General features: G+C 48.4%; 1 protein-coding gene across 2 annotated transcripts in view; it reads right to left on the bottom strand.

Moving 5' to 3' along the window:
* Positions 1 to 17,168, bottom strand: part of CAPN13 (calpain 13) — an 85,273-nt gene that overhangs the window by 24,157 nt on the left and 43,948 nt on the right. For both annotated transcript variants that reach the window (XM_033176135.1, XM_033176136.1), the window contains exons 7-11: positions 16,481 to 16,558; positions 11,554 to 11,645; positions 7,803 to 7,877; positions 6,568 to 6,713; positions 4,633 to 4,781 (exon numbers count right to left, since the gene is read on the bottom strand). In XM_033176135.1, the coding sequence (XP_033032026.1) occupies positions 4,633 to 4,781; positions 6,568 to 6,713; positions 7,803 to 7,877; positions 11,554 to 11,645; positions 16,481 to 16,558 (540 nt within the window). The remainder of the gene's footprint in view (positions 1 to 4,632; positions 4,782 to 6,567; positions 6,714 to 7,802; positions 7,878 to 11,553; positions 11,646 to 16,480; positions 16,559 to 17,168) is intronic.

The following is a 17,168-nucleotide window of genomic DNA, read 5'->3' as shown; positions in this document are numbered from 1 at the left end:
AGGCCGTGGCTTTTGCAGCCTGAAGATGTCAGCCCACATATCTCCCTGCGCTTGTGGACTGATTTGGTGATCCACTAGGTGTCAAGATTTCCTCTGATAGCTTTATGGAATGGATCAATGGGGATAACCTCAAAAAGTGTATAAGTGGAACATGTTCCTCTTCCTTGTATGGCCTGCCTGTTCCTTGGCACACCTAGAGGTGAACTGGGATGACTGGTTACCCATTCTCTGTATGAGGCTATAAGAAATGAAACCCACTCAGTTGCAGAGACAGCAAGAGGAAGGAAACTGAGGCAGAAAAGGAGGTGTCTGAGAGGAGGAGGTATTCTTTGGTCAGCCCGGCAAGGTGTGGTTACTCTTCACAGCAATGATGATTGCATTGGAAGGAAGGGGGAGAGTTTGACAGGGCCTGCAGATGGCACAGAACCTGGTGCAAATGTAAACTCCCTAACATCGGGAGCTTCCTTGAGAAGTCAGCTTCTTTTAGTCTATCAGACCACTGTAAATAGATAGGAATTTGTTCTTGCACTCCCACCTCCAATGCTTGTAGGAATGTCTGTGTGCCTATGAATGGGGAGATGCCCATGTTCCAGTCTTCATGTAGTAGAAGGAATACCTGAGGATGCAGTTCCATTGTAAGCCTCTCTACAGTTTGCAAAGCACTTGTATGTAATGTGTTGGATACTCACAATAATCCTGCAAGCTGATGCTGGGCTCCCTATTTTATGGGTGTAGAAATTGAGGCTGAGCAGTTTAAGTAGCAGAGTTGGGAACAGGGCAAGCTGTGCTGCTTGCTTTGTAATCAAGCCCTGTCACCACCAGGTGATGTCTTCCTTAGTTGGCTTGATTCTTTTCCACTGTTGACCCTGGGCCCCACCCATGTTTACAGACCTCTCAGTTTTCCCAGGCTGACTTATCTGGAGGCCAAGGGTGAGCTGAGAGGAAGGTGGAAAGTCCAGGCCTTGGGGAGGAACTCTGAGGGAGGTGAGGATGAATTGGCTCATCCACCCTCATCCTTTTCACTGTCCTGTCTTCTCCCTGCCTATTCATACCCCATCAGGGTCTGGTTGTACATAAAGCAGAGCAGGGCTCCCACAGCAACTGGGGAGTCACAGGCCCATGCCAGGGCTAGAGCATCATCATATCAGCAGGGCAGCACTGGAGCCACAGATACCATGTGAGTCCTGGAGCCTTCTGAGAGTCTGGCTGCTAGCAGGTACATTGCTGTTTCTCAGCTGAACTGTGAAAGCAACCCAAGTATCATTTGAGTTGTCCAGGTCTGAACTGTTCTTTGGCATTTGACTCAATCAGAATCTTGCAAGATCTGCTGGGATCTCCAGGAAGCCTGAGGAGCTCTTGGCTCTGAGTGTTCCTTCAGCAAATTGGGGAATGGTGAGAAGTAACACATCTCTGGCAGAAAAGTAGGGAAGTGGGTTTGATATCATTTAAAAAATCGTATGGTTACAGTCTCGGTAGGGTTCCTGAACTGTGAAGACTTTGGGTGAATCAACACAAGGCCCATGGTCACCTGTGTGAACAGAGCCTCGGAAGTTGTGTGTGTGCTGGGACAGCTGTGATCTTTTTCTGGGCTTCTGTCTTGGCTCAGAAGAAGGAAGAGTTGGCTGAGATGTTTCTAGTAGGCCTCTTTGGTGCTTGACCTGGTCAATCCTGGCTGGGCAGACCAGGGGCCTCAGTTCCTTCTCAGCCTTTCCCAAATCTTTCCCTCCGTCTCCAGCCTTTTCTTCCCAGAGGTGAGAGCTGGAGAACCTGAGGATGAGGGTCCTCTTAGAAGGCACCTGAGTCAGCAGGAATTCTTGTCTGAAAGCCCTGGAAACTAACGCAGGCTGGGGTGGGCTGAAAGGTGCTTCTTGGAAGAAAAGCTCACAGAGTCGATGGGATGCTAGAAAATGCAGCCCAGAGGTGGGCAGGGGCCAGACAAGAAGGATACACAGCAAATAATCCTCAGCTGTTCCCACCTGTTTTAGTTATTTCCTCGAGTGCCAAGGCTCTGAGTGACTCTGTGTGTGTGTATGTGTCTGTGTGTGTGTGTATATGAGGGGTGAGGGGGAGATGAAGGGAGCATCTAATTGGGCAAGCCTGGGTCACAAGTCTACAACTTTTGCATCCAAGGGCTTGGTTGAGGGAATATTTGGCCTCTAGCTGCTTGCAGTAGGAGGCTGGGCCCTGCCTCCCACCAGGATTCCCCTAAGGTGGAAAAAGTGTTCAGTACCAGGTGGTGATGAAAATGACAACCATGTACTACTGCATCCTTAAGAGATATTCTTCGATAGCGTCAGAGGGTTTGAGGCACCTCAAAACTACTCTGCTAAACCCCAGCAATCTCTCTCCACCAAATTCCTGAAATTGGGAAATGGAAATATGGTCAAGGAGAGCAGAACACAAAAGCTTTCCTGCTAGAGCCAGAATCTTTGGGGTTTTTGGAGCCATGAGTATCATCAGAAAGGCATGCTCCTAAGCTCTACTGAGAGCCCTGGGCCTGAGACCCTAAGTCCTGGGATCAAATGCCCCTGTCACCTCCAAGGTGCACCTTGGATAGGTCATTCCTCTCTGAGCTTTAGCTTCCACACCTACAAATGTGGGGCTAATTGGGCTTTTGAGACAATGAATGTGAACGTGCTTGTACTTCTGAAGTACAGGTTGAGCATCCTTAATCTGAACATCTGAAATCCAAAATGCTCCAAAATCCAAAACGCTCCAAAATCCAAAACTTTTGAACACCGACATAATACTCAAAGGAAGTGCTCATTGGAGCGTTTTGGATTTTGAGTTTTTGGACTAGAGATGCTGAATCAGTAAGTATATAATGCAAATAATCCAAAATCCTCCAAATCTCAAATGTGAAATACTTCTGGTCCAAAGCATTTCTGATAAGAGAGACACGATCTGTATTCTCTCACCGTGAGGCCCTCTTATTAGTGTGAATCACAGCCAATGCACAGGACTGTTCAGCCATGTCTGGGTACCCAGGAGCCCTGTCTGTCCATAAATGCACTGACACTCAAGGCTGTGAATTTTGCCTTCAGCTCAGTGAACAGAAACTGAAATCATTCCTAGAGACACTGTAATTCAAGCTCCAGCCCAGTCTGTTAAAGGACCTCTGATATCCCTGGTGCTCAGAAAGGTGACTTGTGTGTTTGACTGAAGGCTTAGGGGAAGACTGGAAGCCAGTCTCAGCTCTGCCATTAACTCTGACCATGTCACTTCACCTTTTGGGGCCTCATGTTCTTCAACTCTATTATGAGGAGAGAGGATCCCAGCATGTAATGAGTGCATGATCTTAATTATCCACATTAGTGCAAAGAAGCCGTGGGGTGTATGATTTGAGAACCCTTACTTGACTTGGGGGATGCACCGAATTGTTTGGGGGAATAGCAGGGAGTAGAGATACCAGATGTTCTTTTGTAGCTTTTTTCTTTTAAATGGTATTTTTAAAAAATGAATTCCCCCAGCTATCGCATTACTGAGTATATACCTAGAGGAATATAAAGCATTCTACGATAAAGGCATATGCATGTGAATGTGCACTGCAGCACTATTCACAATAGCAAAGACATGGAATCAACCTAAATACCCATCAGTGACAGATTGGATAAAGAAAATGTGGTACATATACACCATGGAATACTATGCAGCCACAAAAAGAGCGAGATCATGTTTTTTTTCTGGGAAAATGGATGGAGCGGGAAGCTATTATCCTTAGCAAACTAACACAGGAACAGAAAACCAAATACTGCAAGTTCTCATTTATAAGTGGGAGCTACATAATAAGAACTTATGAACACAAAGAAGGACACAACAGACACTGGGATTTACTTGAGAAGGGAGGGTGGGAGGAGGGAGTGGAGCAGAAAAGATGATTACTGGGTACTGAGCTTAATACCTGGGTAATGAAATAATCTATAAAACAAACCCCCATGACACGTGTTTACCTATGTAAGAAACTTTCACATGTACCCCTAAACCTAAAATAAAAGTTTCATAAAACCATGAAAGGAGAGAGAGCCTAGGTGGAGGGGAAACCTGGCCTCAGAATAGCCAAGCAGAAGTTTGCATGCCAACCACCAAACTATGACTCGACTTTGGTCTAAACATAAGAGAAAAACACACCTCTTAGATTTATACTCAGAACAGTTTAGACAGCTTTTTTTCCCCCCGCTAAACAACTCCCAAAGTTTAGCCAATGATTCTCAAACTGCAATATGCATAAGCCTCTGGAGAGCTTATAAAAATGCAGATTTTCAGGCTCTGTCCTTAAACATTCTGATGTAGAAGGTCTGGAATAAGCCCAGAATCTGCTTTGTTAGAACAGCTAGTCTTGGCCCAGACCACTTTTTGAGTAGCAAGCATTAGATTCTACAGTGTCCCAGAAAACGCTGACAAGCGACATGGGCAGGAGGTGAGTCCCACTGTAATTATGGTCAATTGTCATCTCTCTGGCCTCAGATTTCTTGCACATTTAGCCTTGGACTGGATGAATGCTACAGCCTCTTTGGGCTTTGTCTCCAAGGCTGTGGTATAGTCAAATCTCCCAGCCTGGCCAAAGCTGTTCTCCCCAACTCAAGGTTTACACTGAATTTCTAAAAGGGAAAGCCCTGAAGCAGGCTGCCTTACCGGAATCACTTGGAAATTGAGCAGAAGTTTCTCATCTTCTGCCTTCAAATTTGGTGGCGTGACAGCAAATGTGATGCAGATGACAACATTGGTGCCTTCCATTGGCTCTTGCACAGAAAAGTTGAATTGAGCATCATTCCGAGGTCCTCCTGCATCAGACAGAGCTGTTACTAGAGCTCAGCTTCACTACTGGGAATCCCGGGCGGGACCACGTTCAGTGCAGAGAGCTCTGTGGGGTTGTGTTGTGAACTCTGGATTGGAGACCTAAGGCCTGGGTCCTAATCCTCACAGTTACTACTTGAGATCCAAGTTTATTTTCTAAACCTTGGCTTCCTCCTCTTAAACACAGGAAAGGTTGTATAGTCCCTACTATGTGAAAAATGTTTCTTCAACTGTAAAGTCAAAGTCTATTTTATAATGATAAGTGAAATTCTAGAGTTCCCAGCTACAGGTGAGCTAACGCATTAGTGGTAACCATCAGAGCCTTGAAATGGCGTGAACCACCCAAGCACAACTAGAGACAGGAAAATAGGCAGAGAGATGGCAATTGCTGTACTCTTCTAACCAAGCATGCTTATCAAAGCCAGAACAAGAGAGAGCGAGCTAATGTGAAAACCATTAGATTCAAATACATGGAAGAATGAAGATAAGTCAAGATAGAGATGAATTGATACACATCAGAAGATTGGACTGACAATGGGGGAGCTCTGCAAGGGAGTGGGGAGGCGTAGAGGACCATCACAGCATGGACGTGCCGTGAGGACTGGATAAGACGGTGCATTAAAATGCAGGTGCTCGATCACTGGCTCCCTTTTCTTTTTCCATTGTAAGGTATTACTAAAAATGGCCCTGATGTACAGGTTTTGTTAGTTCATTGATAAACACTGTATCCAGGGGAGAGGGCCTTGGCCCTATAATCAGAGAGATATAGCTCAGAAAGAGGAATCAGTAAATTTGCTGCCCAAGAGTGACTCAGCAGCTCTTGAGGTTCTGCCCAAGACCTTCTGGTGACAAGGTTCTCTGAGCAGCAGTTCTGTAGATCACTAGAGCCTGGAGGTCAAAAAGAGGGACACCCTGGGGTATGGGCTCATTCAAACAAACCATCTCGACAGGCAGGTGCCCAGAGGAAGGGATGTATACACATCCCTGGGTGTAAACACACAACAAACACACTCACACACACAAATGCATTGTTTACGCAGCCTCTTTTATCAAGGATGTATAAGCACACTCTGGTTCCTCTTCACAGGGAGCTGTTTCACTCATCAATGCCACAAACAGGGAATGGGAGGTACAGGGAGGGAATGTGACTTTCCCAAGACCATGATCAACAAGATTCATCTCAGGGGAGCTCAAAGATGGGCTCAGAGGCACCTATCTGTGGGACTTCAGCAGGGACACACCTGCCAAGACAGGGCAGGGATAGTCTCTCTTGTGTCTGGGTGGTGCTCTCTAGGCTCAAGGACAGACAGGTATGACTAATTCCACAGCTGAGTGTTGGGGAGGCTGAGGACAGGGTGACCAATTATGTTTCCAACATCACAAGGCCAGTATGTGGCAAAGACAAGGGTCCAACCTAGGCCCCAACTATTTTCCTGTGTTCTTTCTGCAGCCCTCCCCCTTGTCCTGGATGTTTACTGGAGGGTGGTGAGCCTGCTCTCCTCCCAGGAAGCGGGAGGGGGTTAGTGGAAGGATAGTGGCACAGCATGGAGGGCTGTGGGAGAATCACATCAGCGATTCTCCTGCTTGGCCCCTACAAGCAATCATTTTACTTGGAGGAACAGTCACAGTCTCTTCATGCTGATAAAGTCCCCTCCTTTCAGCTTCAGGCTCATGGCCCAGAATCAAGGGCCAGAGAGAGCTGAAGCTATGGAAGGGCTGGGCTGGGGCAGCCAGCTTCCACCTGGGCAGTGTGACCACCTGTGTCATCATTACCTGCAGTGTTTCCTAGAATCACTTGCTTCCTAAACATTATTTGGGACCATCCTTCGTGGAGTGTGTTTCCATGGTCCAGGGTGATTGGAGTTTGGCTACATATAAGCATGGAGACGAATTTCTGTTGGAAATCTTGACATGACATCCTGTTAAAAACAGATATACATCACTCAGTGACTAGTGGTTGTGTCCCCAGGGTGGGGGTTCCTATGACTTTACAGCATAGCCACTGTCCTGCCCAGAGACCAATGTCTGAACCTGGCTCATTCACCATCAAGCACCCTTCTGTGTTTTTAGTCCTTCTGCTCCAGTGGCTGGGAGAGCAAGGACACAGTCAAGTTCTGGGGTCTGCCTGTCACCAGGCAGAAGCTTTATCATTAACTGCCATCTCCTTAACGCATTGATCCAATGGTGAGCCCTTTCGTGGTCAGCGGGATGACTGCCAGTCTCTCTCTGCTCTGGGTTCTCTAAGCTGCTAGGAAAATCGTTTTTACCCTAGGCCGTTTTGCCAAATTTATTGTTGAGGTCTTTATCAGCCTACAGTTGGATTCCACACCTAAAATCCCATCTCCTACTGTGATTAAACCAGAGACACTGGGAAAGATTTCCTTCTAATCTATATTTGTCCCTCTGGTTCTTAATTATTTAGACCCATGCTCCTTTCCACACATGCTAATTTTCATTGAAATACATCACTCAGTAAAACAGACAACCCTCTGAGGAATATATATGTCATGCTCTGAGATGTGAGCATATGGCCAAGAATGTGTTCTCAAAACATCTAGTCCTGCTTGACTTCTGGGTGATGAAGCCAATGTCTCACCCAGAGCTACAGAGTCTGCATCCTGCTGCTGTTTTTGAGGTCACACTAGAGGAAACTGGGGAGCTCGAGGGTCCCAGCAAGATGGTACAGAAGATACGGGCATGACAACCATGCGTCCTAGCTTCCAGGAAATCACAGATTTCAAGCCTTTGGTGCCAATATTCTCTTTTACTATTAAAATGTCCTGGAAAGTTCAGCATTTCATAACTGAAATAACTTTCCCACCAAGAGGGAGCCTACAATAATTTTTCATCCAAAGCTTTTGTGTCTTGGTAGAGAAAATAGGCTCCCTCTAAACAGGTCTCTGCAAAGCTATTTTCCATCTTCATAATGTTTAGGGAAAAGGGTAGGGATTGAAGACTTGGGCAATAGTTAAAGATTTAAAACACCGTTATATAAGAAGGGTAAATACCAAAACTCTCCATCTTCCTGTTTCTTATGTAGCTGGCTTTTCCGTGGGTCACGGGTTTCCTCCCACTCCTGAGACCTGAACATGGACAAACAAACCACAGGGTGAGATTTTCCAGTGCATTTTTTCTCAACCATGTATGGGTCAACAGGGACCCTCTGTACATGCCACCATTAGTTCCTGGGGAGCACATGGCAAGTGTCATTCCACTTAGGACAGGACCTAGTTATTCTCTACCTGTTGATGACTTCCAAACATCTGTCCCCAGCCTGGTCTTCTTTCCTGAGGTCTAGATGGATTTATGTTGCAGTTCACCCCACATCTCCAATAGAGTCCCATAGTGACCTCAAATCAACCTGTCCCTGACCGTACCCATCCTCTGCCACCTCCTATTGCCTGAGTGAGAACATGAGGAGTCCCTCTCTCACACCCACACATCCAAACAATCATCAAATAGCATTCATTAATTGATCCTACCTCTTAAACCCCTCTCACAGCTAGGCACTTATTTCCATCCCTCCTGCTGTTACCCCAGTTCAGGCTCCCTGCCCTTCCCTCTGGATGTCCACCCGGTCTCCCTGAACTCAGTTCTGCCCACTTTCCCATCCGTTCCCCACACTGCCATTGAAATGATCTTTCTAAAATGTAAACTTGATTATATTATTTCCCTGCTTAAAACGTACCAGTGGTTCCATATTATTCTCGAGGTAAAGTTCACACTCCTTAAAGAGAACCTTGGCCTCTGCCACCCTCTCTGATGTTACCAGTTTCTTGCTTCCTCACCTTACCTCCACTATTGAATTCTATTCTCCAGCAATAGTGTCTTCATTTCCTTAAAACACCCCCTGCACCCCCAACTTTCACCCTGATGCTCACTGCCCCTGGCGCCCTCTTCCTCCTCTCAGTTCTGTAACCTGCCCTTACTCATCTTTCCTCTTAAAGGGTATTGCCTCTGGGAAGCCCTGCTTGGCCCCCAACTGCCCTCTGTTCCAGGTCTTTTGAGCTTCCATAGTCCGCTGTGTTACTGTTACTTTGTGTATTGGTTGCTATGTCTCACTAGACTCCCAGAGCCATGAGATTGCTGAGCCTGGCTGGCCATCCTATCATCGCAGGTGTTTCACCCATGCCTTGGCATGTATTAGGTGGGTGCAAAAGTAATTGCATGCCTAATAGCACACAGTGATTTTTTGTTTGTTTAATTAATTAATGCTGCCCACTTCGTTGGAACGATATGTTCCAGAAGCCAGTCCTTGGGTCTCTGGCGAGGAAGAGACCCTCACAAGCAGAAGGCAGCAGCTGCCCCTTCTTCAGCCCACTCCTTAGAGGAGAGGCATGCTTGTAGGCAATGGGTTTCAGGGGCACAAAAGCTCAATGAGACCTTTCTCATGGATGAGGTTGCATGGGGAGCCTGGGTCCCCTCTGTGCTAGGACAGCAAGGCAGGGGCCACCACTCAGGCTTCCGGTTGCAGGCTAAGGCAGTCAGATGTGGTATTGTAAAATGGCAATTTTATAATTAAGCGATAATTACATTTTCTGCAGTGTGTAAGGGAGAATAATTGTAGTGTAAATCAATACGCTATCGATTCACGCAAGTTTGCCTTTAAGTGTGTGCGACTGAAATTTCAATTATGGCTGAGATTAGACCATCTGTTTCTCTCCATCCATCTCCATTCCTAAAAAGTAGGGAAGAAATCAACCACCTGCTTGGAGACAGTGATTATGCAGTCCCCGTCACTTCCTTCCAGCCTGGTTTCTGGTGCAAAGTGGTGACCCTCAGCAGTCAGCTGAGGATACAATATGTGATCCGACAGAGCAGGTGCTGCTAGATCCATCTCCCCCAGTCCCTGCTCTGCACACATCACGGCCATGTTCAAAAGCCTTCATTTATGCCCATGCCTGTAGGGGATAAATCCAGACTTCTGGCATCAGGCTGTCTGGTGTTGGCTCCCAGCACTCTCTCTCTCAGTTTTCTCTGCTTCAGGCCGGTTTGTTGGCCCTGAACAGACTATCGATGTTCCCAGAGGGGTGCCATAGCCTATGCGTCCCCCTCCTATCTAGTGATCTCTTCTGAAGTGAGTCATACTTCCTCCGCCACAAGGCCAACTCAAGTTCGGTCCCATCCATGAAGCTTTCCCTGAACATGCCAGCTCATGGGACGCTGCTCTCCCCCAAACCCTGGTGTCCCCTGTTGCCTTGACTGGTCATTTGATATTTAGCATGGGAAACATGGGCAAAATATCAATTGCAAATATAGTGCCTCTTCTTCTACCCTAGGGAATCTGTCATTGTCATTTGCTTTACTTCTATCCCAACAGGCAGCCTCAAATCAGGGACGCTGGCTGATCCTGTCACACTCTGGGCCATATTTGGCAACTTGGAGTAATGACTGGGAAGGAGAACTGGAAAAGGACAGAGGTTATTAGGATTTATGTTGGAAAGGGCAAAGGATATACCTGGGAAGGAAGAAAGAATAGAGGCGAGAGAGGAGAAACTGGGGGGGTTTGACTGCCCGATTCTCCCAGGGGCGTTTGAGGTCACAGTTAGGTTTATTCTAGGAATTCATTGTGCTGTTTCCTCCCATCTTCCATCTCTGTTTACCTCGCCCTCCATCCCAATCATACTTTCATCCCACACTGGCTGAGTGCCCAAGGGTGCCAAGGTCATGGGAGATTGGAGCGGTCCTGCCACAGCTTAGCCTGGGGCATCAGGTCTAGAACTGGCTGGCTCTGCATTCGCCTCCAGAACGCACCGTCCTCACTGTATTGATTTCACTGTGTGCTGGGCCTGTTCTTGTTTGTCTGAACGGACTGCACTTCCTTTCAGATCAAGTTCCCCACCCCCAGCCCCACTGGTGAGGATGCAGCAGCTGCTGTGTCACCACACTTTTCATGGATGGACATAGACCCCTGGAGGAGTGCGACCGGGCTGAGCCTCGCTGGCTGCCCAGAGGAGCAAGTAACCTGTTACGGCCCCTCTGTCCTCTCAGGACCACTGTCTCCTTCACAGTCAGCAAGGGGCTGAGGGCCTAGGGGTCCACTCCTCTGGCAGCTGGGAAATGCCAGCCCAGTTCCCTGGGGAAAGCACTGACCACACAGCTGGGCCCCCATGGGATGTCTTAGCTCCTGTCCCTCCTGATTTAAGTGTGGAGAGGCGCAGCTTTATCATTTATATCCCAGGCACCGAGTACTCATAGGCATCCGGAGCAGCAGGGCAAGACTGGAGAGCTGAGTAGATTGGACAAAAACATCATCCAGATCTTTGCATCACTTTCCCCAGCTGCCCCCAGTTAGGACGCCTTTTCCACCCTGATGATGTGACATGCTCAGGATCAGAATCCCATGGGTCCCTCCAAGAGAGGCAGTTCCTTCTCTCCATCTCTGTCTTGCCAAGTCGGGGCTTGGCTCCTGCCTGCCCTGCCTCCCGCCTCTTTTATTAATTCTAGGCATGTGCATTCCCTGCTGTGGACTGTAACCTTCTGGAGGGTGGGCACTGGGTCTTGTCATCCATATACACCTCACAGCACCCGCTTAACACAGTGCACTTAGTACAGGGTGTACACAGTAGGCGCCTCATAGTTGCTTGGCAGATGGCATCACAGGAGCGTGCGATGGACCGATAACCACGTGTAGGTGTGAGCTGGACAGGCCTGCAGTGAGATGCACAGTGGCGAGACAACCCCTGCTCTCATGGGCAGGAGGCTCTACCAACACCAAACGCTCTGTGAAGGATAGAGAGAGGTTTCCTGAAGCCATACCCATCACTCCAGCGCCCTCTCCATTCAGTCTTGCCCCAGCCCCAGGGGTTCCACAGGGAGATAATTTCTTCCCAGCCCCTTCTGTATTGAATCTGTAAAGAAAACAGAAAAGGAAACTGTCAGAGCTCTACAGCAAAAGTCAGCAGAAAGGGGGATGAATGCAGCTGCTTTTTACCTCCAAGGACCAATTTAACTTCTGACCTCATTTGGCTGCAACCAGAAAAAATTGAAAGGGGAAAAAAAATCAATATCTCTCTACTGCCTGCACGGCGTTGGAAGGAGATAGACGAGGAAAGGCCCCTCATTCCGCTCAGCCCCTCGCAAGGGCAGATGCAACTTTATCATTCCCTAAGACTGCATCCCAGAACCTGAGTGAGTTGAGATTTAATAGCAGATAAACAGCAGGGGATGTTGCTTTGGGCTGCAGAGGACAACTTTATGGGTCCGCAGCCTCCTCCAAGCCCTGTCATGGATGGCATCTCTGTTCCACAGACACAGCCTCATTCTCTGCCAGCAGCCCAGTGGGAGCTATGGAGCAGTCTCAACAGCACTGTCGTGAGTGAGGAGGGTAGAGGAGGCAGATTTGAGCAAGACTGAGATGGCCTGTGAACCAAGTTAGCCGGGGCTAGCCTTCCTCATCCTCCATCCCGGAGCTGATGAGATACCTCGGTCTGAGAGAAGATGGCCAACAATGGCCTGAACTTTCCCTGCTTCCCTCCCTCCCTTCCTTCCTTCCTTTCTTCCTTCCGTCTTTCCCTGCTTCCTTCCTTCCTCCCTTCCTTCCTCCCTCCCTCCTTTACTCCTTCCCTTTCCTTTCCTCCCTCCCTCCCTTCCTCCCCTTTCCTTCTTCCCTCCCTTCCTTCCTTCTTTCCCTTTCTCCCTCCCTTCTTCCTTCACTTCCTTACTACCCTCCTTCTTTCCCTTACTCCCTCTAGTCTTCCCTTCTTTCTTTCCTTCCTTTCCTCCCTCCCTCCCTTTCTTTCTTCCCTCCTTCTGTTTCTTTCCTTTCTCCCTTCCTTGCTCCTATCCTTTTTCCCTTCCCTGCTCCTATTTTTCCCTCCTTCCCTCCCTCCCTCTCTCCTTCCCTCCCTCCCTCCTTCCCTCCCTCCCTCTCTTCCTCCCTCCTTCCTTCCTTCCTTCCTTCCTCCTTCCTTCCTTCCTTCCTTCCTTCCTTCTCTCCCTCCCTTCTTCTCTTCCTCCATCTGTCTCTTCCTTCCTCTCTCTTCCCCTTCCTTGTTTCCTCCCTCTCTCATTTTTCTCCTCCCTCCATCCCTCCCTTTCTTCTTTACCCTCTGCCTTCCCTCATCTCTCCCTCCCTCCTTTCCTCTTTCCTTTCTTCTCTCCTTGCCCCCTGTCTGGGGTAACTCATCCTCACCACACTTCAGATAAGGAGGTCTACCCCTTTGCTCCCTCACACCACTTAAGCCAGAGGGCAGGACTGTGAGAAAATGACAACAACACAGCAGCCAACCCTTGAACCTGCATCCCCGAGAGCAGGCAGCCGAATTAAAATATGATTGAGCTGTAGCTGTGATAATGATCTGTGCTAATGTTGTCTGAGGAGACAGAGGCCCAGAGGGGTGAGGAAAGGGGTGAACTTGCTCCCTGATTCTTGGTCAGAGAAGAAAGACAACACTCTGAATAGAACAGACTATCGCTGTGTGGAAGAGAAGCTGCAGGTGGAGGCAGGGCTCAGAGCTAGGTGCCGGCTAACGTGCGCTGAGGAAACAGCACCGGAGAAGCTAAGTACCTTTCTCAAGGTCGCTAAGACAGTGGCGGACGCAGAATTCCAATCTAGCCACAGTCAGTTTCCAAAGTCCTAGCTCCTAGTTTTGGAATTGGGCATGAGTAAAGGTCTGTTCTTGGATGTGGCTGTGACCTTGGCCTTGACTGTGACCCTTGAGCCACCTAGTCAATGCCCATGCTCACCAGTGGGGCATTGCTGTGCAGGAGCCGTACAGTCACACACGAGCCCAGGAGCCTGGCTTGGAAAAGGCTGTTTTCTGTTGCTTCCCTTGTCTGCCCCGCTCCCTGGCCAGTACCTCCGCAGAAGGGGCTCTCACTTTCAATGCCTCCAAGAAGCACAAACCCAGCTTTCCTACCCTTGTCTGCCCTACCCTGAGGCACCCCATGCCCTGCACACAGTTTACTGTTAACTGCCAGCACCTGACAGAGCCCATGGAGCAAGGACACAAGAAATGGTCACCTGGTGCCCCAAACAGCTTAATGAGTCATGCCCAATGCCTCACGGATACTCAGGGGCTCCGGTGGGCATGGGGGAGAAAAGCAACCTGCGATGCCAAGGGGCTGGAAGCAGGGCTAAGTGAGGCATGCAGATAAACACGCACCCCTTTGGCCAGGGGAATCCCCGACTGAGCTAGGTGCATCATAAAAAATGCCAATTTCATTTATCTTCCTGTCTGTGTCCTGCCTAGAGGGAGGATGAGCAGATTAAAAAGCATGCCACATTTATGGGCTGCTTTAATCTTAGCGCTTGTGGTTCAGAGTTATAACCTCCTCTCTCTGGAGGAGGAGTCTTTAACTAACTCAAGTGCTTGGTTGTGTCCCTCCTTTATGGCAGTTACCTATTCGTGCTGGCATGGGCCTTGGTCTGGGGGTGCAGGGGTCACACTCGAGGCCAAGGCCATGGCTACACCTAAGAATGGGCCGGCCATGTGCTTCTTCACTCCCTGGCCGCTGACTCTGCCTCTGACCCTGCTCAGCACTCAGGAAAGGTGCTACTGGGCAGGAGGTGACCCAAGTTATCTACTCTGCAGTAGTACTTCCTCAAATGAATTATCCTGAATGCCAGTTCCATTGGCCATTAATAGTTATTCCTAGCAAAAATGGTTTTGTGGCTAATGGTACAATAAAAACCAGCAGGGCTTGCACTGCTCATACAGGCCTCTTGGAGTCTTTAAAATGCAAATGTACACTCTGAATAGCCAAGGAGAGGGGATATAGTGAGTGGCATTTTCCAAATGTATTTGGAAACCCATTTTCACAGAGGCTAGTGCTTCTTAGAACAGGTTCTGCAAAGTGTCAGCAGCATGGAATGGTGGAGCAGGGATGGATTACACAGGACATGCAGTCTTGATCACCTGTCTTCCCAGGGGAGGTGTTCTGTTTAGACCACTCAGTATATTATTAAAACAATTCCAAGTGTACACTATGGGGGCACAAATGTTCGAGCTGTGGGTGTCATGATCAGGAGCCCAAACTGCATCTGAGCCAGCACTTGGACTCCCAAGTTCCCCTCTGTCACCCTAGATGTTCACATAGCTGCTCTGCAACCCAGCAGTCACTGCCATCTCCACAGCCAGCCTCTGCAGGGACTCATGTTCCAAGGTCATCTGGACTTCTGGGTACATGAGTCCCTTCTCCCCTGTGTTCAGAGCAGAAACAAAGGCTATCTCAATGTATAAAAAGGATCTTGTCCAAGAATGGCAAATACATTGCAAAGGTACCTGACTTCCTCATCTCATGCCCCAAATAGATATTACTAATTGATAATAGCTCTCTTTCCATGAATCTGGAAGTGCTGAGGTCAATTTTGGACAATTACCTATTGTACAAAAAGCATTCATTAGAGACAGGAGATATTGTCTTGGTTTTGTGATTGGGACAATGATCAAAATGTGAAACAATGAAACAACTGGCCTCAGGTCCATGGACAAGAGAGACAAGACAGATAGAGAGAGGAAGAACATGTGGGAAAGGAGCAGAGGCCAGGCAAGTATGAGAAAGCCACACATAGAGCCTGATGCTCTGCAGTCCTCAGTCCATAAAGCCCTGAGAGAAATGATGTGCCCTAGAGTTTGGAACTCCGTCTCTTAGGGCTTAGAAGACATTATTAGACCTCAAATGTTGTGAGAAATACAGAGACCGAGGAACACTTGCAGGAAACCATCCCATGGCCAGGAAGTGCTGTCACCGCAAGTGTGGTGACAAGTGTAGACAGACACTAAAGAGACAGTGTCCAGGCCAGCTATCTCCCAGGTGCCATCTGTCTAACCTTGTGAAAGACATCTCTCCTATCAGGCCCCAGCTTCTTCCTTTATGAATGAAGAAGGTTGGACTTCAGTAGTGTTTTCCAGGCCAAATTATACTGCACACAGTGATTACATACATTTTTGTCCAGCCAAAGTCAATTTTTCCATTGAGGAGCACGATTGTCCTCCAGCGCCAACCTCCCCCTCTTCCATGAGAATAAAGTTTTATCTGGGCCTATGGGGCCCAGCTAGACAGTGTATGTCCCAGCCTCCCTTGGCCTTGGTGTGGTCACATAATTAAGCTTAGACTAATGGGATGTGAGAAAAATGATGCATGCCTCTTCCAATTCATGCCTTCTATATGGATATATGAATGTCCCTTGGCCTCTTTCTCTCCTCTGGCTGGGAGATGAGGGATTAGAGCAGCTGTCTTGGGATCATGGGTAGAAGCCCCATGTGGAGGATGCCAGAGCCACCTACTAGTCCTGGCATCACCTGCTTACCTGAGACAGAAATGTACTTTGTCTTAAGACCCTATATTTTGGAGTATCTTTGTTATAGCAATTTAGCTTGCATGTAACAAATAAAACCCCTTTCAGGGCAAAACTTCCCCCCGGAGTCAACTGGGTAGTTCATTCTACCTCCTTTGGGGCTAATCTCCCAGTTTGGATAGACACTCAGAGCTGTCTGAGATCAGCAACAGGACAGCAAGGTCTCTGGTGGATTCCCGGAAAGGAAGACAGTGGGAGTCAGAACTTCTGGATGAACAGAAGGAGCTGAGGCTGTCCATGGTGCATGTCACCATGGGGGCAAGGGTGATAAATCCTCATTTCATCTTTGTTGGCCTTTCATGTGATTCTGGCCCCTATTGAAAGGAACGGGAATGCTGGGGCAGAGGCCAGGGGAGAGCTGGACAGGCCAGCAGCCAGCCTTACCTGCTCGGCCCCAGTCACGGTGTAGGCATGCAGACTCACCAGCCCATTCTCCATCGCCTGTGCTGTATCTGTTGACTTCTAAGCAGAAAAGCAGACCAAGCATTAGACATCTACAGGTTCTTCAAAGAAATAGAAAAACACAGTCCAAACAGCAGCTGAGCCATCTGGGTCCCACTGACTCACTTGGGACTGATAGATGGCCTGGAACTCTTTTCTAGAGTGGCAGAGTTGGAAGGCCATTGGGTATCTGAGGCCCCAGGGATTTCATGCTTCAGGGAACCACCCCCATGAGTGATGGAAGGAACCCCATGGAGTCCTGAGGGCCTGGGTTACTCTCTCCACCAACCACATGTCATCAATGAGACACAGCACAAATATGTCTGCTGGGACATTTGCAGGACGCAGGAATCACTTGACCCCCACATTGGGAGTAACTGGGGTTTAAAGTGCATCTTGGGCTTCTGATGGCATTTTGGATTAGCAATGTGTGACTCAAAGCCCATATGTTTCAAGATGAAGGAAGCATCCCCGCGGATAGAAACCAGATGTCTCAGAACAGACTCAAATAATTTGGAGGGTCACCCAAGCTTTTCAAAATGAGGCATGCTGCCTTTGGGTGCTGCCATTAGAGCCAGTGAGCATCAGAGGGCCCCGGGGGACTCTGCGTAAACTTAAGGCAAAATACAAA

Source organism: Trachypithecus francoisi, unplaced genomic scaffold (genome assembly GCF_009764315.1).
Source record: "Trachypithecus francoisi isolate TF-2019V2 unplaced genomic scaffold, Tfra_2.0 Lachesis_group17, whole genome shotgun sequence".
Taxonomy (NCBI): Eukaryota; Metazoa; Chordata; class Mammalia; order Primates; family Cercopithecidae; genus Trachypithecus; species Trachypithecus francoisi.
This window is presented reverse-complemented; position numbering and strand designations above follow the sequence as displayed.